A 24,198-nucleotide genomic window follows, 5' to 3' on the forward strand; every position below is an offset into this window, starting at 1 on the left:
TATATCATCTTCAAAACAAACTCTTACAACTCAAATAGCCATGGCAGACTCTACGCCACCACCATCCTCCATGGACTCTGATTTTTTATGTTCCTATAACAAAAGGCAACCCTCATCCCCTTCATTTTGGGAGTTCTTAAGAGTGGTCCCCTTCATTTTTTGAGTTTTTAACTGTGGTCCCCTACATATTTGGAGTTTTTAACTGTAGTCCTTTACATTTTTGGAGTTCTTAATTGCGGTTCCCTACATGTTTGAAGTTCTTAACAGTGGTCCCCTCCATGTTTGGAATCTTTAACAAAAAAAATCCAATTGTGGCCCTCTATTTTGTATCAGTTTTCTTTTCCAAAATTCTCTGCCAGATTCACAATAAAAATAAAATTAAAAACCAAACACATCTCTACCAAGCTAAGGATGAAAATAAAATCAGAAACCAAACACATCTACAACAACGAACTAAAATATGTGAAAGCCAAATAGATTTATAAAAAATAAAAAAAAAATTAAAATTTACGTAAACTAAAAAAACTCATAAATCTTACTTGACCAATGATAGAACAAGGTGAAAAGTTGAAAACTATTGAATTTCAGCCAAGGATGAACTAAAGACAACCAATTGGAGTGGGAGACAATGGAAAAGACAAATAAGAAGGCAAAAATCTAAAGGTAAGAAACCTAAACGAAAAGAGAAAGGAACTTAAAAATATTCAAAATCGTAGTTAGTAACTATGGTTTTGACTTATTTAAAAAAAAAATTAAAACCATAATTAGTGACTACGATTTCATGACCTAGACTCCTACGTGGCATAAAAACACTAAATTTGACATTATTTTGAAAGTCAATTTACTTTTTGATTTTTTTCTTTTTTTAATATCCTATTTTAAGTCAAAACTCTGATAATTTTCCTTTTAGTGGCAAGGCATTAGAAACTATATTTGTTGACTGGCAGAACAACCCATGTTGAAGATTCTTTTGTACTTATTCAAAAAAGTGTAGTTAAGATTTGAAAACATGCAACAAAATCATTACTTGCGCAGGAAGATTATTGATTTTAATCGAATAACCCCCAAAACTGGTCAAGTATTCAACCTAAAGAATTGTGATAAAAACTAAACTCTCGGTCGATCCATCGATCCTAGAACTAGAAGTTGCTCACTCCTTTCCTTGTAGCTCCATTAATATCCTATACAACTACCCAACCAGACTCCTTTGTACATCATCTTCAAAACAAACTCTTACCACTCAAATAGCCATGGCAGACTCTGCACCACCACCATTCTCCATGGACTTTGATTTTTTCTGTTCCTGTAACAAAAATCAACCCTCATCTCTTTCATTTTTTGAGTTCTTAAGAGTGGTCCTTTTCATTTTTTGTGTTTTTAACTATGGTCCCCTACATATTTGGAGTTCTTAACGGTAGTCCTTTAAATTTTTGGAATTTTTAATTGTGGTCCCCTACATTTTTGGAGTTCTTAACAGTGGTCCCCTCCATTTTTGGTATCTTTAACAAAAATAATTCATGGTGGCCCTCTATTCCATATCAGTTTTCTTTTCCAAAACAAAACTTTTTTTTCTCTGCCAAACTTACAATAAAAATAAAATAAATAAACCAAACACATCTCTACCAAGCTAAAGATGAAAATAAAATCATAAACCAAACACATCTACAACAACAAACTAAAATATGTGAAAGCCAAATAGATTTACAAAAAGAAAAAAAAAATAAAATTTAAGTAAACTAAAAAAACTCATAAATCTTACTTGACCAATGATAGAACAAGATGAAAATTTGGAAAATATTGAATTTCAGCCAAGGATGAACTAAAGACGACCAAATGCAATGGGAGACAATGGAAAAGACAAATCAGAAGGCAAAAATCTAAAGGTAAGAAACCTAAACGAAAAGAGAAAGGAATTGAAAATTATTCAAAATCGTAGTTAATAACTATGGTTTTGACTTATTTAAAAAAAAATTCAAAACCATAATTAGTGACTACGATTTCATGACCTAGACTCCTACGTGGCACAGACACACTAAATTGGACATTATTTTGAAAGTCAATTTACTTTTTGATTTTTTCTTTTTTTAAATATCTGATTTTAAGTCAAAACTCCGATAATTTTCCTTTAAGTTGCAAGCCATTAGAAACTATATTTGTTGACTGTCAAAACAGCCCATGTTGAAGATTCTTTTGTACTTATTCAAAAAAGTGCAGTTAAGATTTGAAAACATGCAACAAAATCATTACGTGCGCAGGAAGATTATTGATTTTAATCGAATAGCCGCCGAAACTAGTCAAGTATTCAACCTAAAGAATTGTGATGAAAACTTAACTCTCGGTTGATCCATCGATCCCAAAACTAAAAGTTGCTCACTCCTCTCCTTGTAGCTCTATGAATATCCTATACAGCTACCCAACCAGACTCCTTTGTATATCCTCTTCCAAACAAACTCTTACCACTCAAACAGCCATGGCAGACTCTGCGCCACCACCATTCTCATGGACTCTAATTTTTTCTGTTCCTATAACAAAAATCAATGCTCATCCCCTTAATTTTTAGAGTTCTTAAGAGTGGTCTCCTTCATTTTTTGAGTTTTTAACTGTGGTCCCCTACATATTTGGAGTTCTTAACGGTAGTCCTTTACATTTTTGGAGTTCTTAATTGTGGTCCCCTACAATTTTGGAGTTCTTAACAGTGGTCTTCTCCATTTTATGTATCTTTAACAAAAAAAATCCATGGTGGCCCTCTATTCCATATCAGTTTTCTTTTTTAAAAAAAAAAAAAAAACTTTTTTTCTCTGCCAAACTCACAATAAAAATAAAATAAAAAACCAAACACATCTCTACCAAACTCAAGATGAAAATAAAATCATAAACCAACACATCTTCAACAACAAACTAAAATATGTGAAAGCCAAATAGATTTACAAAAATAAAAAAATTAAAATTTACGTAAACTAAAAAAACTCATAAATCTTACTTGACCAATGATAGAACAAGATGAAAATTTGGAAAATATTGAATTTCAGCCAATGATGAACTAAAGACAACCAAATGCAATGAGAGACAATGGAAAAGACAAATAAGAAGGCAAAAATCTAAAGGTAAGAAACCTAAACGAAAAGAGAAAGGAACTGAAAATTATTCAAAATCGTAGTTAGTAACTATGGTTTTGACTTATTTAAAAAAAAATTCAAAACCATAATTAGTGACTACGATTTCATGACCTAGACTTCTACGTGGTACAGACACACTAAATTGGACATTATTTTGAAAGTCAATTTACTTTTTGATTTTTTCTTTTTTTAAATATCCTATTTTAAGTCAAAACTCCAATAATTTTCCTTTAAGTTGCAAGCCATTAGAAACTATATTTGTTGACCGACAAAACAACCCATGTTGAAGATTTTTTTGTACTTTTTAAAAAAAGTGCAGTTAAGATTTGAAAACATGCAACAAAATCATTACTTGCGTAGGAAGATTATTGATTTTAATTGTATAGCCGCCAAAATTGGTCAAGTATTCGACCTAAAGAATTCTGATAAAAACTTTGCTCTCGGTCGATCCATCGATCGATCCCAAAACTAGAATTTGCTCACCTCCTCTCCTTATATAAATTATACACCAACCATAACTCCATTAATATCCTATACGGCTACCCAGCCAGACTCCTTCTTTGTATATCTTCATCAAAACAAACTCTCACCACTCAAACAGCCATTCTCCTTATATAAATTATACACCAACCATAGCTCCATTAATATCCTATACGGCTACCCAGCCAGACTCCTTCTTTGTATATCTTCTTCAAAACAAACTCTCACCGCTCAAACAGCCAGACTCTGCGCCACCACCATCCTCCATGGACGCTTATAAGTACATCGGCCTCGTCCCTAACCCAGATGGCTCTCTCACTCGCCGTAGCTCACATCTCTCCGTAGCTGCTACTGATGAACCCGCCGCCTCCGACTCCGCCGTGGCTTTTTCCAAAGATGTGCCTCTCAACCCCGCCAATAACACCTTTCTTCGCCTCTTCCGGCCTCGTCTTCTTCCTCCAAACACCAAGCTTCCCGTCATCTTGTACTTTCATGGAGGTGGGTTCGTTGTCGCCAGCGTCTCTACTCTGCCTTTCCATGAAACTTGCAACTCCATGGCGGCTAAGCTTCCAGCTCTGGTCCTGTCCCTCGAGTACCGTCTCGCGCCGGAGCACCGTCTCCCGGCGGCCTACGAAGACGCCGCCGAAGCCATCATGTGGGTCCGGAGCCAGGCGGCTGCGGAGATTGACGGCGGTGAGCCGTGGTTGAGAGAGTACGCTGATTTTTCCAAGTGCTTTTTGATGGGGGGCAGTGCAGGAGCAAACATGGTGTTCCACGCAGGTGTACGTGCACTTGATGCTGATCTTGGGGCGATGAAGATCCAAGGGCTGGTACTGAATCAGCCCTACTTCGGTGGGGTGGAGAGGACCGAATCGGAACTGAGACTGGCGGACGATCGGATCTTGCCGTTGCCGGCGACCGATCTGCTATGGGCACTTGCATTGCCCGACGGCGCTGATCGTGATCATGAGTACAGTAATCCACTGGCGGGAGGGTCCTACCAGGAGAAGATCGGACGGCTACAGAAGTGTCTGGTGATAGGGTACGGTGGAGATCCACTGGTTGACAGACAGAGAAGGGTTGTGGAGATGATGGAGGCGCGTGGGGTGCACGTGGTGGCGAAATTCAAAGATGGCGGCCACCATGGCATAGAGTGCTATGATCCCTCACACGCTGAAGCCATGGATAATGATGTCAAGGATTTCATTGACTCCACGCTCCATAATTTTGACCCAAAGCATTAATAAATTGGATTTTCATTTTATATCAAACAAATTTTGAGACAGAAGGGTCATGGAGTGTATTAATTATTTGTTTATCTCTATTTTAATACAACATATTAAAATGGCATTTTCACGAAGTTATATCACCAATAGAGAAAAAAACATCATTTTCTTGGGAAACAAACACACCTATACTTTGAAGGGGAGAGGAGCACAGTTGCCGGTGTGGTCCACATGGTTGAAAAATGATATGGGTCCATCTTACATAAATTTGGATGGATCTCGAAAAAACACTTGGCCAAAAAAGTTTGTTTTTGATTAATTTGAAAATCTACCCACTGCCTCACTACATACCTTTAAGCACTTCTAACGTTTTGGAGTTGGTGGGTGTACAGGAGCTTTCGATCCCGACTTGGCAACCTAACCAAAGCCCTCATAATATTCTTGCGAATCTTCATGTCTCTAATAAATCTATTTTTTATTTTCTTTTACGTTTTTTTTTTATTTTATTTCTTAAATCTTTTATAAACCCAACATAACCTAAAGAAATAAATAAATAAATAAATAAATAAGAAAAACATAACCAAAATAAATAAATAAGAAAATTTTTTAAAAAATTTTCTCTTATTTGATAATCGATGGAATAATTAATGGAGAGAAAATTAAATTACACATTAAAATATTTAGCTTCATCTTTTCGGTATTTTTTTTCCTTACCTTTTATTTGCATTCTTAGTATTTTTTTTTTTTTAGCCAAACATAATCTAAGTGTTAGAGAGAATTATCTATTTATTAAAAAAAATTCTAAAAAATAGAGGATCCTTTTATGAGAAAGAGAAGAAAATAAGCATATCATAAGCTTTAACAAGCTTTTAAGTTAAAATTTTCAATAAATAGAGGATCTCTCTTAGGGATGACAATAAGTCAAGTTTTTTCGGGTACTTTTCATACTCTTAAATTTGTGATCATTTTTAAAACTTGAGACAGGTTCGGGGTGGATTCAGGTATTGTCTTGTCTTACCCCTAATTATAAATAAAATTAATTTTAATTTACCTATTTTTAATATAAGTTATAAAATCAATAATAATAATAAAACAATAAGTTATAAAAAAAATTATAATATTTTAATTATTTATAAAATATTGATTTTAATGTAATTAATTTTTTTAAATAATTAAAAAAAAACTTCATAAAAAGTTAAATGAAACAAGGTGGGACGGGTATGGGAAATTTGCATCCTCACCCCGCCTATTTAATTTTTTTAACGAGATAGGGATGAGAGTTTTTTTCAATTAATAAGGCAAAGTTGGGATGGGTGCAACCCGTCATGAATTTGTCACATTATCATCCTTGATTTTATCTTCTATTTTATGAGGAAAAAAATTAATTAAATAAGTATACAACGATGTTCAAGAAGTTTTAAATTAAAATTTTGTACAAATTGGGGATCTCTTTTCTATTTTACAAGAAAAAAAATAGATGTGCAATTATCTTTATAAAAAAAAAAAAACTATTTCTTCGTTGATTTAAGTGAAGTCATATTATACGATTGGAAAATGACTTAAATACAACAAAAATATTTTTTTTTTCCCATTTTTTTCCTTTCAAAATGGGATCAAAATGAAATGGAAAGGCTTGAAATTTTAAACTTAAAATACCATGTAACCTAATAGAATTTGTTCTTCCACTTCTTAAAATATAGAATTCTAGAAAGAAAATATCTTTGTTTTTCCAATCAATTCACTATTTAGTTTAATTGTTTTGATAAATATATGAAAATGTTTTTGGAATATTTTTGTAAATTCATTGAGAATAAGAAAAATGTTCCTTATCAGGTACTAACAAGAGTTTTGGCCAAAAATGATTTCTTTAAAACAACAAATTCATAAATTAATTTTACTCTCAAAATAATTTTCAAAGTGACATGTCTTATTCATGTGGGTATTCACATCATAAAACCGTAATCGGTAATCATGGTTTTTGAATTTTAAAAAAAAATAATCAAAACAGTAGTTGGTGATCATAACTTTAAATTTAAACTTAAAACCAACTTTTTAAGTTTAAATTTCAAATCATGTGAATGTTCAAGTTAGTAAGTAGTATTAGTTTAAAAATTATTTTGGTTGGAGGTTTAGATTGTAAATTTTTTTGAATGCATTATAATTTTTTTCTATATCAATATAGTGTAGCTATTGTATGTAACTAATTAGTTATAAATATAATTAGTTTAAGAATTATTTTGGTTGGAGGTTTTGATTGTCGGATTGCTATATGTAAGTGGTATATAATATCATATATATATAAGGTCAATTTAAGTTTAAAATTTATCATATTTTCATTTAAATTTATAATAATTTGTTCTTAATAAAAAAGTAAACAATATAATACAAATGAAAATAAAACAACAACTAAAAAACAGTCATCAATGAGTGCCACATGATGGAGCCTTCCTCTTTCTCAGCGAACGCCTACGATACAAAGACATCTTTGTTGAATCTGTGCAATCTATCATGTCTCAGTATGTATAGGTTGAGATGGAGTTGATGGAGGCAAGACTCGACATCTACATGGACCATGACGTCGCCTAGGTGGGCATACATCTAATTGTGTAACATGTGTAAGGGTATGATGCATGATAGTCTCTATGGGAAGATGTGTAGGTGATGGTAAAGTGGTAGATGGTGGGGCGATCTCAGGTACAGTGATATCTAATATGGTAGCATCTAGGAGAGGTGATATAGGAGATGGAAGAATGACATCTAGTGTAGTGCTAGCTGGTGCAATAACATCTGATATAGTGTGCTTAAGGAGAGAAGATATAAGTGATGATAGCGAGGTGACATGTGGTATAGTGGTATCCTCAAGAGAAGGTATTGGTGATGGTAGATTAGTAGATAGTGAAGTAGTCTCTGGTGTAGTGACATTAGGTATAATGGCCTCTATGGGAAGAAATACAAATGATGGTATGGTGGTATCTAATACGACATGCTCTGAGGGAGAAGGTTTGGGTGAATGTGATGGTAGGGGTAAGTGTGGAAGTCTCAGGTGCAAATGGGGTAGATGATGTGGATGGTGCTAACATGGTCTCGGGTGAATGCATAGATCGTTGAGGTTGTAAACCAACTCGCCTACCACCTCTCCATTGACCTCGAATAGGCTGCATCCTAAATCTAATGGCTGACACAGGTGGTCTCATGGATGGGTCTAATGATGTAGGTGACTGACGAACTGAATATATGCGATGCTCATCTCCAATAACATGCAAAATATCAATAGCAATCCGATGAATGTCACCTAATGCACCTAAAGTAAGCCCAGCAGATCGACTAGCAATCTCAACCATCCCAGTGATCTAAAAAAAAAACGTAAAACAGACAAATATGATTTTTTATTAATTATAATTTAATAAACCATTTCTAAATTAAAAAATCTTACCAACAACTGAATAGTTGTTGCTATATTATGATACCGCATCTGATCTCTATAGAGAGAGGGTGTGATCAAATGTCATGTAATACATCAATACCACTCCATATATGGATCATGAAACTGCATAGCACCCTCCATAGGTGGTTCCGTCTCAATACGCTCTACACTACTAACCCATAAGGTAATATATTGTGCATGGAATGTACTTATGTCATCCTCGCCTATCCACAAAATAAAGGTCATGTTCTATGGAACAAGATGGAGGTATCCCTTATTGGAGGCCAAACTGTGGCAATACTCGCTCTGGTTGATACCACTCGACAATGTCAAAGTAGATAAGAGGTGAAATCATCCGCCAAATCTCCTAGTCTGCTAGAGATATGGCTGGAAGATGGGTAACTAAGTCTCTCATGTAAGGTTCCCATAAAACTTGTTAAAATCAACATTTGACATTAATAATGTTAATGTTTATATGATTAATAATATCACATTACATCTTATTGGTCTCGATAAAATGTCAACACACGTGATGGGTTCTAAGCCCATGATAAAGGTATTTTCCACCTACATCCCAACGGATCAATTGGTAAACCCTCGTCTAACAATGTCTTATCGTATAATCCATGGTCCTTATCCAATAATCCATGGTGTACCCCAATAGGACCCTCAGCTGGTAAATCATTGGCTACATCATGATCTAACTGCTGAGCTACTGGAAGGGCTGGTGGTTGACCAAAATCGGGTCGACCCACGTGGAGTCTCTCCCAAGACCACAACTAAATAAAATGTAACATTCAAATTTGACTTAAATTATAAACTTGAAGCAACTAGAAATTTTAATCTAATGTGAATAATTAATTATACTTGTAATAGTGGGACACATCCAGCAATATCAGTGGCACCATCCAAACTCTCTCGACACAACTCCCTATATAGATGTGCTAATACTGCACTACCCCAACTATAAATAGATATTTGAGTTAAGTCTCTAAGCAGTGGGAGATAACACATATCGATGTGGGTACCCTTCTTGTTTGTAAATAGTGTTGAGCCTAGTGGTGCTAATATGAAAGCTCATGCATACCGCTCTAATATGGCATTATCTGAATCAATCAGTGGATGAGAGAATTGGTGACATAGCCATCGTGTTGATATCGTTGACCTTTTAATCTCATATGTAAGGAGAGTCACACCTAAAAGTTCATAACATAGCAGTGACCAATCTATGTCACATGTGTCAGTGATGGGATGCTCATGAATACGAAGTCCTAATATGATATCAACATCCTATAAAGTAATGGTCATATCTCCAATAAGTAGGTGAAATGTATGTGTCTCAGGACGCCATATCTCAACTAGATTAGTGATTAGTCCCCAATCTAGTGTAATGTGTCCAATACGACATACACCATAAAATCCAGATCGGATAATATAAGGTTGAAGACGAGGATCCATCTCCCAATCTCACATAAACCTAGATATATGTTGTCGACAAGTTAAGACTATAACAAGCTATAAAAATACAAATAAATCATTTAGATAATAAACTTCAATTTTTTTTCATTCTTTAAAAATATATTATATGCTTTCATATACATACCTAACCAAAGTCAACTAAATAAGACCTATGTCTATCCTATAGAACCAAAACAGATGTATACAATGGATCTGGATCAAAACTATGTCCTCTATACTCCATATCTATAACAAAATTGTGAAAATAACTAAATAATACTTATTTTTTTTAAATAAAAATATTTATAATGAAAAAGTTTTAAAAAATTATGGAGTTTCCCTTATATTGAGTATATATCGATTTAATAAATTTAAGTAGATCAATTCAGTTATGACCAATAAACAAGTCATACTAGTCTAAATTAAAATTAAAGATACAAATACAATGGAGCATTTTGTTAACATTTTTAATAGAAAATTTCAAAATTTTGATAGAGTTTCCCCTATAGTATGGAAATTATCCCAAATACAAATCACCTAATTATACAAATAACATCAATATTTATAATCAAACCAAAGCCAATAATTGCATAAAAATAGTATCGTAGTAGCTTACATCACAATATCCAAGAAAATTACATGCATACATCACATGGTCTAATCAACTCTATTACTATTTTGACAAGAGCGGCGATTGTGGCCACTTTGTTTACACTACCCACATGTAATAGAAGTCTTGCCCTCTCTAAAATCCATTTCATTATGTAAATGACTTGATTTAGGTCGTCCACTTGATGCACGTTTCATCAACTTAGAAGGCACGATAATCGGACCATCATAAGGAGGTCACTCATATATATACATTGAAAATGGGATGGAACAAAGGTGCTTAAGTATTATAGTATGATTGTGTACTGTAGTAGTGTTGAACAAGTGGTCTAAAATCAACTAAACAAAAATGATATGCTACTAGAATATGGCTACATGGGAATCCATATATGAGTGTTTTACCATACATGCATGCATGCTCATGTAAGTTGAAGTGATATGTTCAACCACCAGTTGAGCTACTCTTAGTACCCTTACTAGTCTTCACATGGAATCATCCTTGGATGTGATCATATAAAACAATCTCATGAATCCCGCCTTAACCACATTTGCCTTAATCTTAGTATCGACATATGGAGTGTATTCCTCATTCAAAGCAAGTTAATTAACACCTTGTTCCCTTTTCACAACAAAGTAACTATTTAGCCGAAAAAATATCAATTGAACCAAAGCAGTTACGGGTAAGCTACGAGTCGTTTTAAGCACACTATTGAACACCTCCGACATGTTTGTAGTCATGATGTCGTATCTTCAACATCTGTCATGAGAGAGAGCCTATTTCTCAAAAGGGATTGCTTCCAACCATTGTTGTGTGGCTGCATTAATCCTTCCAATTGTGTCTATATGTTTATTGAATTTTTCAATCTTGGTTTAAGGCTGCTTTGCACATCATATTTTTCAATATTTTATCGTTGAATTGAGTCATAAAATTGCTAGCAAGATGATGCATACAAACCCTATGATATGCGTATGGCTCAGACCAACCAAGCTGAACATCGCTCATTGCAACCATAATGCCTAAATGTCGATATGATATAACACACAGTCCCCTCCTATGAGTTACTCTAGTTCTAATGCATGCCAAAAGCCATCCCCAACTATCAATATTCTCACCCTCTGTTAGAGCAAAAGCCAATGGGAATAACTGATTATTTCCATCACAAGCCATAGCAATCATTAAAGTGTTTGTATATTTCCCATACAAATGTGTACCTTCAATACTAAGTACGGGCCAACAATGCTTGAAACCTTCAATAGATAGATGAAATGTTCAAAAAAACTCACTAAAATATCTCTATATTCTCCATAATACCAGGAAATGTTTTTGAAATTACAACACATCCTGAATTTGCCTGCTCTAAGCCAATGAAAAAACGTGGCAGCTTTGTATATGACTTATAAAAATCACCAAATAAGTTTGTAAGTGCTTTAAGCTTCACTTTAGATGTCTTCTTGTATGATATTTGATATTTGAATATCTCCATAATACTTGTTTGAATAGCAACCACTGACAATGTGAATTGTGCCTTAATCATTCCTTTGATACGAGCAGCAATCAAGTTGAAATCTAATTGTCAATGGTCCCGATTCAAGCAATGATTTACACATTTGTGCGGACCATTGTATTTATTGATTGCAAATAAAAATGTACCTTTTACAACCATAACACGAAGCTTCCATGGAAATTGAGATTGTTCAGTCTTATTGCATCTTAAGACGAACAACTTTTTAGTTAATGAAACAACAACATACTCTTGGTGTGCACTAAAAGAGTACAACTTCACAGCATGTTCTAAACCTACTTTTGAATTAAAAACTTGGTCAACCATGAACTCTCCACCTGAGTTTCCAATATTAGTGTTCCCCCATGGGGTCTAGTCACTTGAAACGACATTACTAATGTTTTCTACATTTTCAAACTGCAAAGATGGTGTTGAGTGATATTGAACAGGGGAAAACTCCATTGGGTCCTCAGGATCTAGGTTATTTGACACATCAAAACCTTCCCTATCCACGAAGACATATCTCCCTTGTTCATTTTCCATTGCTTCGTGAAGAGCTAAGAAAGATGAAACAACATTAACATTATCGTTTTCCTCATCCATAAATTTGAATGTCTCATTGCCATCATGTTGAACATCTTCTGCTCCCTCACTTTCATCATCACCTTCTTGGGATTCACATTCTTCTTCATCTTCATCTTCTCTACACTCATAAGTCATTGCAATTAGGGCACTAATAGGTCCACAACCATACTCAAATTCCTCAACATTATCATTTTCTCCAAGTAATAAATGTGTCAAGTTACCCAATAATTGCCCTCTCACTCATGGTTGTACTGGCACTTGTTCAATATATAATTCAATTTCGTCCATTCCAAATGTGTTAACCAATTTCAACATTTGGGATAAAGTATTATCATCCCATATTGGATAAGGTTGAAACCTATTTTCCCTTTTTAAATGATACCTACAGTTGAGGACTAATTGAAATTATTTTTTGTCAATGCTAGTTCTTGAGTACATCATAGATAACAAGTGTTCATATGTTGAACTAACAGGCACATCCAAAGACACAATTACAGCTTGATCACCAACATATTTTACATTTGTTTCTATCCTCAACATTTTTCATTTACAAAATCAAATCATAGGAACAATAGATTCAGACATGATTTACCTACAAAAAATACAATATCAAATGGTTTAATAATCAATGAAAATAATAGCAAGTCTTTGTGTTTTGAACTTAACATACTTGTTTATTAAAATAATTACAAAAACACACATACAAGAATGTTCAAGAGAAATTGTGTATAATCTTTTATCACGTGAATACACAATTGTATAATAAAACACCTTCTTACACATTATGGGGAAAAATATAAATCACTTCATAATAATAAATTTTTTATTTAAATAGTTATCTATGATATAAATATATTCATAGATAAATGTTTGATTAAATTTTTATTTAAAACTTAGATAGTGGGCTATAAATCAATAAATGTTTAGTGAAACCTAAAAGGCTAAACAATTACAAGAATCTCAAAATTAAATAAAAAATAATCCACCAATATTTTTTTTATTTTATATAAAATATCATATATTAAAATAAAATTAAATATTATCAACCATTAAATAATATTTAATTTAAATAATTATGTTGTTATTCATAAATCACTTGATATTTGATTAAATCTAAAAGTAGAAAAAAAATTTAAATCTCAAAATCAAATAAAAGATAACTCACCACTAAAAAAATATATTAATAAAATATCAAATACACAATTATAGAAAAAAAATCATTTATATATATATATATATAAACATTATTTCAATATTAAAAATAAGTAATATGTTTATATATAAACATATTAAAAATGAAAACAAATAAACATTTTACAAATCTATTTAATTTTAATTTTAATTTAAAAAACACATTTAACAAACTTTAAAAAAAAAATCATCTTTTTAAAAAATTTCAAACATTATTTTAATATTAAAATTAAATAATATGTTTATATATAAACATTTTAAAAATGAAAACAAATAAACATTTAATAAATCTGTTTAATATTAATAATTCTTTTTATTTTAAACCATATATAAAGCAATTAAGAAAACTTTTAGCTCTCCTTTGAGTATTTTCTCATCCTTCTTTGTATATTCCTTCTTTATATATGTGATCTTATTCTATTTTTTTTTTATAAAAGCATGTTTATTGGAACTACAATAAGCAATTCGAGTTTGAATGCTTTAAGCACCGTGTGGTATATGAAGAAATCATCATTCCACCAAAACATTCATCTACCATACCCAAATATAAGTCAAGCAAATTGTTGCTTAACCCAATTGATGCCACTTGGAGTTTGTATAGAGTTAAAGTTTTCATTACCTAAGGGGACAGAAATACACATTATTATTAAGCCATACACTATAAGTACATGAACACAAGAAATTACTTGCTTTTGAACATATCTATACTAAAGAGATTATTTTTTTGGCCTGAGTGGGAGTGGATCTGATATGGATGGTATTGGGAACCAATAAAATAGGATCAAGCACCAAAAGAAGAAAATGATTAAAAGGATCTTCAAGTTGGGGCATCTAAAAATGTTGCAAATATGGAGAAGATAGCTTCTTTGATCCGGGTTTTACACTATGAGATGCATTTATAGGGATTGTCTAACTATCAGAGTTGTGGGAAATAGCTTGAAGCAAATTAATAACTTAAAACAATTGTAGAATATGAGAGCATTATGCTTTTCTTTAGCTTTTTTAGTAATAGGTTACTTGAAATCGACGTTGTTAGCAACATGTTAGTTTGAATTCTCCTATAGATTTAAGTTTTAAAAATGGGTTGAAACTCATCAAATGCATAAATAATTGATATCTCAATTATATTATTTAGATAATAAATCATTTTTAAGGATAAAGATACACAAGAATACAATATAGAAGAGGTGGCAATAGCATGCACTCCATTTAAGCAATAGTAATGGTATTTTCATTTTCTGATATTGGATATAAACATTTTATAATATCAAGTCTCTTCCATAAAGTAGTAGAAATTGTTTCCTCAGTGCCAATATGAATTTTAATTCATAAAGAAACATTAAAGATATCGAATTACTGATAATTATTTGTGTCTGTCACTAAGCAAAGTGAATGTGTTGATGTGTTGATAATTTTGAGAATCTCAATGTTATATCTACGGATATTGTGTCATATTTGAAAATTTCATTCCAAGTTGTATATATTAGATATATAGATGGAGATGTGAATATATTTTTGAGATCAAAAGTAGGTATTGGACACATGGCAGAGACAACATTTTTGAAGGTACTGGAGACTCACTTAATTTGGTGGGTGGAAGCTTATGAGAGGTTATGGCTTAGGTTTTTGAAGACGGAAGCCAATTTTTATGGGTTCTCAGATAAATAAATATTATTGGAATTCCAAAAAATAAGTTGCTGGAGTTTGGTTCTGGATGTTGGGTTGATTACTGGAAGGTAGAAATGGGCTTTAAGGTTATACAAGTTTGGTTTTTAGGTTAGAAAATGAAGAAATGGCAGCTAGTTTGAGTTGTATTGCACTTATGACTGGCATAATAATTGAGGAGGAAAAGAATGACTAAAATATGTAGAATTAAGGGAAGAAAGAAATTAAGTAAGTTAGGCTTAAATAATCAAACCAAAAGACTAAATTAATCAAACTCTAATATCTTTTTAAGTTGTGTTGCAACTATGTAGAATTTTGTAAACCTTTCTTAAAACTACAATAACCAATATTGGAATCAAATAGGGATTTAAATCTCTAACAGAGAAAATTTCGAAACACCTATTATATTCTGAAATCCATTGCAAGATCTCCTAATTGGATTAACTTTAGAAACTTGATTAGTTGGAATTTTTACATTTTACCTAGAATGAAGGAATTTGGGGAAAAGAAAGGAATTGAATTGACAATAGAAATTCCAGTACTTTATAAATGTTTTCATTTCTTTGTACTTAGTTAAGAAGATTTAAAAATCATTAGCCCCATTTTTCATCTTTTAGTGTTATTTCTATATGAAACGATGTCAATTTCTTTAATCTTCCTTTAAAAACCCTCTGACCTTGAGCAATCTCAATTACTATTAAAGCAAGATAACATATGTCTATTAGTTCAATGCCTATGTAGTAAATATAAATCAATTGAGTTAGATATAATGGAATATGAAGATAAAGCCTTATTCATTGGCCCCTTGAAAAGAGGCATGGAATGAATGTTAATGAAAATGTTCTAGGTTGTTCTTTATGAATTAGAAGGCCAAAAGAGTGGTTAGTTTGTTGGCCAAACTAGATGGGCTCTGATAAAGAAGTTAGTTTAGAAGGATAAGATAGGATTATGAGTTGAAGTATAATAAAAATTATTATGTCAGTTGCAACATATTCTATGTGTGTTTGCTTATTGATATAGTATAATGCATTATCATGGTGGAAAGAAACCTAGATTTGTTTCAAGAAAAAGAAAATAGACTACCACATTGCTTCAAAGTGATAGAATAGGAAACTTAAGTGCTTCACCATTAAGACTTAGCATTTAATGCCAAGAATGGTATCACCTTTGAGTAACATCTAATCCTAGACTAGCCCCTATAATTTTTTTTTATCTTCCTCGGAGAATGTTAGGCTTTGGACTTTACCCTGTATTTTATTTGATTCTCATAACATCAGCTTGGAGCTTAGGTGACTCTTGTATTACAGTCAATGATTTCCATACAACTCATAAAATTTTTAGCTTAACCAGTTTTATTTCAATGTTCATTCCAATCATTCACTATCAATCATACTTTGTTATCGATTTCATAATTTTATATGTTGTTGATTAGTTTTGAGTACTATCTTGATTGTTATCTATAGAATAATGGATTGAAACATAATTGAAGGTAATTGAAAACATAAATAAATACATGCTCATTTGTATATAAAGCCTGCCTTTAACTCAGCATTCAATAAAAAGTAGGAAGAAGAAAAATAAAAGCGAAGTACTCTGATTTTTTCTGTTCCTATAACAAAAATCAGCGCTCATCCCCTTCATTTTTGGAGTTCTTAACTGTAGTCCCCTACATTTTTGGAGTTTTCAATTGTGGTCCCCTACATTTTTAGAGTTCTTAACAATGGTCCCCTCCATTTTTGGTATCTTTAACAAAAAAAAATTCACAGTGGCCCTCTATTCCATATCCGTTTTCTTTTCCAAAACAAAACTTTTTTCTTTTTGCTAAACTCACAATAAAAATAAAATAAAAAACCAAACACATCTCTACCAAGCTTAAGATGAAAATAAAATCATAAACCAAACACATCCACAACAACAAACTAAAATACGTGAAAGCCAAACAGATTTACAAAAAAAAAAAAAAAATTAAAATTTACGTAAACTAAAAAAACTCATAAATCTTACCTGACCAATGATCGAACAAGATGAAAATTTGGAAAATATTGAATTTCAGCCAAGGATGAACCAAAGACAACCAAATGCAATGAGAGACGATGAAAATGACAAATAAGAAGGCAAAAACCTAAAGGTAAGAAACCTAAACGAAAAGATAAATGAACTGAAAATGATTCAAAACCGTAGTTAGTAACTATGGTTTTGACTTATTTAAAAAAAAATTCAAAATCATAATTGGTTACTACGATATCATGACCTAAACTCCTATATGACATAGACACACTAAATTGGGCATTATTTTGAAAGTTAATTTACTTTTTGAATTTTTTTTTTTCTTTTTAATATCCTATTTTAGGTCAAAACTCCAATAATTTTCCTTAAAATAGCAAGCCATTAGAAACTATGTTTGTTGACCGTAAAAAACGCCCATGTTGAAGATTTTTTTGTATTTATTCAAAAAAGTGCAGTTAAGATTTGATCACATGCAACGAAGATTATTGATTTTAATAAATATTCAACTTAAAGAATTATGATAAAAACTCAACTCTGATCCATCGATCCCAGAACTAGAAGTTGCTCACTCCTCTCCGGATAGCTCCATTAATATCCTATACAGCTACCCAACCAGACTCCTTTGTTTATCTTCTTCAAAACAAACTCTTACCACTCAAACAGCCATGGCAGACTCTGCGCCACCACCATCCTCCATGGACTCTTATGAGTCCGTCGGCCTCGTCCCTAACCCAGATGGCTCTCTCACTCGCAGTATCGCATTTCCCTCAGTAGCCGCTACTGATGAAACCGCCGCCACCGACTCCGCCGTGGCTTTTTCCAAAGATGTGCCTCTCAACCCCGCCAACAACACCTTTCTCCGCCTCTTCCAGCCTCGTCTTCTTCCTCCAAACACCAAGATTCCCGTCATCTTGTACTTTCATGGAGGTGGGTTCGTTCTCGCCAGCGTCTTTGCTCTGCCTTTCCATGAAACTTGCAACTCCATGGCAGCTAAGGTTCCAGCTCTGGTCCTGTCCCTTGAGTACCGTCTCGCGCCGGAGCACCGTCTCCCGGCGGCCTACGAAGACGCCGTCGAAGCCATCATGTGGGTCAGGAGCCAGGCGGCTGCGGAGATCGACGGCGGTGAGCCGTGGCTGAGAGAGTACGCTGATTTTTCCAAGTGCTTTTTGATGGGGGGCAGTGCAGGAGCAAACATAGTGTTCCACGCAGGTGTACGTGCACTTGATGCTGATCTTGGGGCGATGAAGATCCAAGGGCTGATACTGAATCAGCCCTACTTTGGTGGGGTGGAGAGGACCGAATCGGAACTGAGACTGGCGGACGATCGGATCGTGCCGTTGCCGGCGAACGATCTGCTATGGGCACTTGCATTGCCCGACGGCGCTGATCGTGATCATGAGTACAGTAATCAACTGGCGGGAGGGTCCTACCAGGAGAAGATCGGACGGCTACAGAAGTGTCTGGTGATAGGGTACGGTGGAGATCCACTGATTGACAGACAGAGGAGGGTTGTGAAGATGATGGAGACGCGTGGGGTGCACGTGGTGGCGAAATTCAAAGATGGCGGCCACCATGGCATAGAGTGCTATGATCCCTCACACGCTGAAGCCATGGATAATGATGTCAAGGATTTCATTGACTCCACGCTCCATAATTTTGACCCAAAGCATTAATAAATTGGATTTTCATTTTATATCAAATAAATTTTGAGACAGAAGGTTCATGGAGTGTATTAATTATTTGTTTATCTCTATTTTAATACAACATATTAAAATGGCATAAGAAGTTATATCACCAATAGAGAAAAAAACATCATTTTCTTGGGAAACAAACACACCTATACTTCGAAGGGGAGAGGAGCACAGTTGCTGGTGTGGTCCACATGGGTGAAAAAAGATATGGATCCATCTTACATAAATTTGGATGGATCTCGAAAAAAACACTTGGCCAAAAAAGTTTGTTGTTGATTAATTTGAAAATCTACCCACTGCCTCACTACATACCCTTTAAGCACTTCTAACGTTTTGGAGTTGTGGGTGTACATTGAGGGGCTTTCGATCCGGACTTGTCAACCTAACCAAGCCCTCATAATATTCTTCTGAATCCTCATGTCTTTAATAAATCTATTTTTTATTTTCTTTTATTTTTTTCATGTTTTTTTACGATTTCTTTTATTTTATTTCTTAAATCTTTCGTAAACAAAAAATAACCAATAAAAATAAATAAATAAATATGAATTTTTTAAAAAAGTTTCTCTTATTTGATTATTGATGGAATAATTAATGGAGAGAAAATTAAATTACACTTTAAGATATTTAGCTCCATCTTTTCTGTATTTTTTATCTTTACATTTTATTTGTATTTTTCTTAGTATTTTTTCTTAGCCAAACATAATCTAAGTGTTAGAGAGAATTATCTATTTATTCAATTTTTTTTTCTAAAAAATAGAGAATCTTTTTATGAGAAAGAGAAGAAAATAAGCATATAATGAGCAAACTTTTAAGTTAAAATTTTCTATAAATAGAGGATTTATCTTAGCAAAGATAATAAGGCAAGTTTTTCGAGTATTTGCCTTATCCCTAATAGAACAAATTTGAAATTTAAATAAACAGGTTTAAAGTGAGTTTGTATTTTTTTTTTAAGAACTTGGGACATGTTTGGGGTGAGTTCATGTATTGTCTAGTCTCACCCCAGTCAGTCCTAATTATATATAAAATTAATTTTAATTTACTTATTTTTAATATAAGTTATAAAATTAATAATAATAATAAAACACTTTTCAATCAAATAAGTTCTCGCCTATTTAATTTTTTTTAATGGGATGAGGATGAGAATTATTTTCAATAAATAATGTTGGGATGGGTGCAACCCATCTTGAGTTCATCATGTTGTCATCCTTGATTCTATATATCTTCTATTTTATGAAAAAGAAAATAAATTAATTAAATAAGTATACAATGATCTTCAACAAGTTTTAAGTTAAAATTTTATACAAATGAGGGATCTCTTTTCTATTTTACAAGAAAAAGAAGAAAATAAATATGCAATTATCTTAAATAAATAAATAAATAAATAAACTCTTTCTTCGTTGATTTAAGTGTAGTCTTCATTAGCTAAGAAACGAATACGTACATTTCTCAAGACCAGGATCAAACTCAACACAACAAAAAATCAAAATGAAGCCTAGTTGTCGTTTGCCTACACCCTAAATTAAAAAACATATGGTTGCCACCCTTAATCAAAGATCGAAGTTACATTAACATAAGTGAAATCAAATCTAATTAGAAGGTATAAAAGATCGTACCCACGCCTTAAAGGTTTTTCGAATTGTTAGAAATTGATTTTGGGCACTATTTTTCTTGCTCTTTACTTTTGGAGGACGTGGCATGAGTTTGTTCCTTGTGGCATGGTAGGAAAAGGTGGCAACTTGCTGGGCCTTGCCACCTAGGCCAATGGACGGACCAGGGCCCATATAACAATGTGATACCATACTCAATGATATGATGTGAAATCATGTACATAAAAATATGTAACATAAAATGCTAAAATTAATTGAATCAAATTTATGATAATATCACGAGCAAGTAAATTAATAAATACATGCATGATGTGTTTTTGTATCTCAATTATTTTAATTACAAGGTCAAATACTTCTAAAGTCACGAAAGAAGGAACATGCAATCAAGAAAATAAGATACATCACATGGAATTAGAAAAATCTACACTACCAAAAAGGTATCATGATCATATTTTTCATAATTTGATCATTTTTTTTCTTACCCATTTTGTTAAATCTATAAATTATAAGAACGGTTGATCAAATCGCAACACTTAATTCGATTTGAAGTCTATTCTTACCTTAGAAATAACCTAAAATAAGATCTCAATTATCTAAACAACCTCGAAACATATTAATTATTAGAAAATGAATTCATTTTTGTTCTTTTATTCCACTTAAAGTGATTGTAGACAACCCTACTAAAACGTGTGTTTTTAATTTGATGGCAAAGACCGACCATCAAATTAAGCAGGCAGCCTTGGGCATAGGAAGAGGTCAGCCAAGAAATATTCAACGTTAATAAATGTACAGAAAATGAACCCTAATTCAATGGGTCAAAACCTTACTAATCCTAGACTCACGCCCAGCCCAAGCAGCCCAGAATATTTGCCTCTGCATGGCTGCATGAAAAATATTTTTCGTACAACAAACAACCCTACAACTCTTCTAGTTTTTCCTTAGCTGAATAATATTCTCCGATCATTGTTACAGCCATGTCCAAATTCGACCCATATGAACACCTCAACATCTCTCCCAACCCCGATGGCACCCTCACTCGCCTCACCAACGTTCCGGTGGTGCCCACGACATTAGATGAGGATTCCGGCGTGGTCGCCGTCTCAAAGGATCTTCCACTCAACCCCGAGAAGAAAACTTGGGTCCGACTCTTCCGACCCACCAAGCTACCTTCCAATGACAACGAAGTTGCCAGAATTCCGATCATCCTCTACTTCCATGGCGGTGGGTGGTTCAGGTTTCAAGCTTCCGACCCAGTTGTTCACGAAAGAGGCACTCACTTCGCGAGTCAAACCCCGGCCATCTGCGTCTCCGTCAACTTCCGTCTCGCCCCGGAAGCTCGGCTTCCGGCACAGTACGACGACGCTGTTGAGGCACTTCTATGGATTAAGAAACAAGCGTTGGATCCAAACGGGGAGAAATGGTTGAGAGATTACGGAGACTTTTCGAGGACTTACCTCTACGGGTGCAGCAACGGCGCAAACATTACATTCAATCTGGGTTTACGAAGTTTGGATATGGATCTGGAGCCTCTGAAAATCGGAGGGCTTGTGATAAATCAACCCATGTTCAGTGGCATTCAGAGAACAAAATCGGAACTGCGTTTCGCGGCCGACCAGTTGCTGCCTTTGCCGGTGTTGGATTTGATGTGGGAGTTGGCTTTGCCAAAGGGGGCTGATCGGAACCACAGATACTGCAACCCCATGGTGGACGGACATCACCTGAAATTGCTTCCGAGGTTGTATAGGTGCCTGGTGATTGGGTATGGAGGTGACCCCATGATCGATCGGCAACAAGACTTCGTGCAAATGCTGGTGCTGAATGGGGTTATGGTGGAAGCTCGATTCGATGATGTGGGGTTCCACGGAATCGATCTGGTGGACCCTCGCCGCTCGGCGGTGGTGATGAACATGGTGAAGGAGTTCATTTGGTCTGCTCCGGCCAAGTGATATCAATATGTTGATAATGGATCATTAGTTTGAAATCTTAAGCATTTTTTTTCCTTCTTTTTCTTCTCTTTTTTCCTCTCTAATTAATTTCCCTAACATATTATGATTTAATTCAACTGTAATTTGCAAAATAAAGGATTTCATTTCATGGACACTTCATGCAATGAAGGATTTTCTTGCGTGTCATATTTTATGAATTAAAATTAGAGTTTAGTATGTTTTATTTCATTTTTTTTTTTCTTCTTTCGGTGACTTCATATCATCAATGCAATTTTCGATATATAGAACTTTTAATTTAGGTCTTTGACGGGCATAAAGGAAGGCTTCAATGCAAAAATATAAAGATTAACTATAGATACAGGTATATTAAGTTTTAAGCGTAGTTCGATCATTCATACTTCTACTCATGTATTAAAGAATATTACACTATATTATAGAAAATATTGTCAATAAACTATTGGGTCTAAAACATCCACATTTCTCCACTTTTTTGTATGGACACTATAATCCGCAATCTCTCTCATTCCATGGCGTTTTTTTACTTTTTCCTTATAATTCTATATGGCACGTATAATCTTTATAAATTCATCTTCATTTCATAATATTTTCCTTTTATGACATATAATATTTATATATTGTGACAACAAAAACTTCAATACAAATAATATTAGTTTAAGAAAAACTAATCTACGCAAGAAAGAATCATTACATTATATCATAAAGAATAATATAAATGACATAAGTCAAATCTAATTATTAAGTTCCTATAACATTTTATATTTCCCTACTCTTTGTATATGCACCTTGAGCAATGTGTTAGATCCCATTATTAAGTTCCTAAAACATTTTATGTTTCACCACTCTTTGTGTATACACTTAAGCCCCTTTATTCTATCCGATTTCTCTCATTCTTCTTACATTTTTATCCACTAATATATAAACTCATCTCTACTTCATAACTTTTTCCCCTCATGACTTGTTCCCATATTTTTTTTATCAGAAATCTAATACTATAACCACGAATTATTCTATATAATATTTTTTTTATTAGAAGGAATTTATACTAATTAAGAATTTGAGATACTTTCCAACAAAATAAAATTTTTCCTAATAGCATAGTTTTACAAATGCATCTTCATCTCATAACATTTTTATATCGTAACTTATAATATTTATAATGATATTTCCTTAAACTTTCCTTATTATATAATATCAATTAAAGATTTATGACACTTTTTAAAACTTATATACCAAAGAATAATGCATGGTTGATGATGAGACTCATTTTACAATGTAGAATCATATAAAAGTATAAATTAAGAGTTCGTTTGGTAGTGATTTTAGGAAACATTTTTAATACTTGAAAAATTTTACTGTGTTAAAAATTTTTATATGAAAATTGATTTTTATTGATTAAGAAAATGACTTGGAGTCGCCACTTATTTTTGTTTTATTTTTAAAGGGTAAACAAAATAAGAAAGAAAAACCCTAAGTGTGACTCCTTATTTTGGAAAAGGCGGTCTGTGAAAAACCGGATTGGGTTCGGGGGTCAGGTTACTTATCGGGAAGGTACGGTAAAGACCGTAGCACCCCTCTAAGTCCTTAAAGTCGGGTCTCTACTAATAAAGTGAAGCTGACATGGCAATGGATGAATAAAATCAATGAATACCCACATTAATCATGCATGTATG

At 33.4% G+C, this 24,198-nt stretch overlaps 3 protein-coding genes across 3 annotated transcripts; all 3 read left to right on the forward strand.

Moving 5' to 3' along the window:
• Positions 1–1,838: 1,838 nt before the first annotated feature.
• Positions 1,839–4,956, forward strand: LOC117931890 (probable carboxylesterase 8). The gene is made up of 3 exons (XM_034852965.1): positions 1,839–1,883; positions 3,589–3,682; positions 3,801–4,956. Exons 1-3 carry the CDS (start codon positions 1,839–1,841, stop codon positions 4,838–4,840), a joined length of 1,179 nt encoding a protein of 392 aa, XP_034708856.1. The 3' UTR covers positions 4,841–4,956.
• Positions 4,957–17,928: 12,972 nt separating this feature from the next.
• Positions 17,929–18,936, forward strand: LOC117931891 (probable carboxylesterase 8). The gene has a single exon (XM_034852966.1). It carries the CDS (start codon positions 17,929–17,931, stop codon positions 18,934–18,936), a length of 1,008 nt encoding a protein of 335 aa, XP_034708857.1.
• Positions 18,937–21,429: 2,493 nt separating this feature from the next.
• LOC117932696 (probable carboxylesterase 9) lies at positions 21,430–22,671 on the forward strand. Its single transcript, XM_034853982.1, has one exon. It carries the CDS (start codon positions 21,536–21,538, stop codon positions 22,505–22,507), a length of 972 nt encoding a protein of 323 aa, XP_034709873.1. The 5' UTR covers positions 21,430–21,535; the 3' UTR covers positions 22,508–22,671.
• Positions 22,672–24,198: the final 1,527 nt, after the last annotated feature.

This window comes from Vitis riparia, chromosome 15, assembly GCF_004353265.1.
Source record: "Vitis riparia cultivar Riparia Gloire de Montpellier isolate 1030 chromosome 15, EGFV_Vit.rip_1.0, whole genome shotgun sequence".
NCBI lineage: Eukaryota > Viridiplantae > Streptophyta > Magnoliopsida > Vitales > Vitaceae > Vitis > Vitis riparia.

What these genes read in the sequence shown, in the direction of transcription:
- LOC117931890 (XM_034852965.1), top strand. Translation starts at nt 1,839, where the DNA reads ATGGGAGACAATGGAAAAGACAAATCAGAAGGCAAAAATCTAAAG. An exon ending in CAGAAGGCAAAAATCTAAAG is followed by an intron (nt 1,884 to 3,588) that starts GTAAGAAACCTA and finishes TCCCAAAACTAG; the next exon opens with AATTTGCTCACCTCCTCTCC. An exon ending in GCCAGACTCCTTCTTTGTAT is followed by an intron (nt 3,683 to 3,800) that starts ATCTTCATCAAA and finishes CCTTCTTTGTAT; the next exon opens with ATCTTCTTCAAAACAAACTC.
- LOC117931891 (XM_034852966.1), top strand. Translation starts at nt 17,929, where the DNA reads ATGGCAGACTCTGCGCCACCACCATCCTCCATGGACTCTTATGAGTCC.
- LOC117932696 (XM_034853982.1), top strand. Translation starts at nt 21,536, where the DNA reads ATGTCCAAATTCGACCCATATGAACACCTCAACATCTCTCCCAACCCC.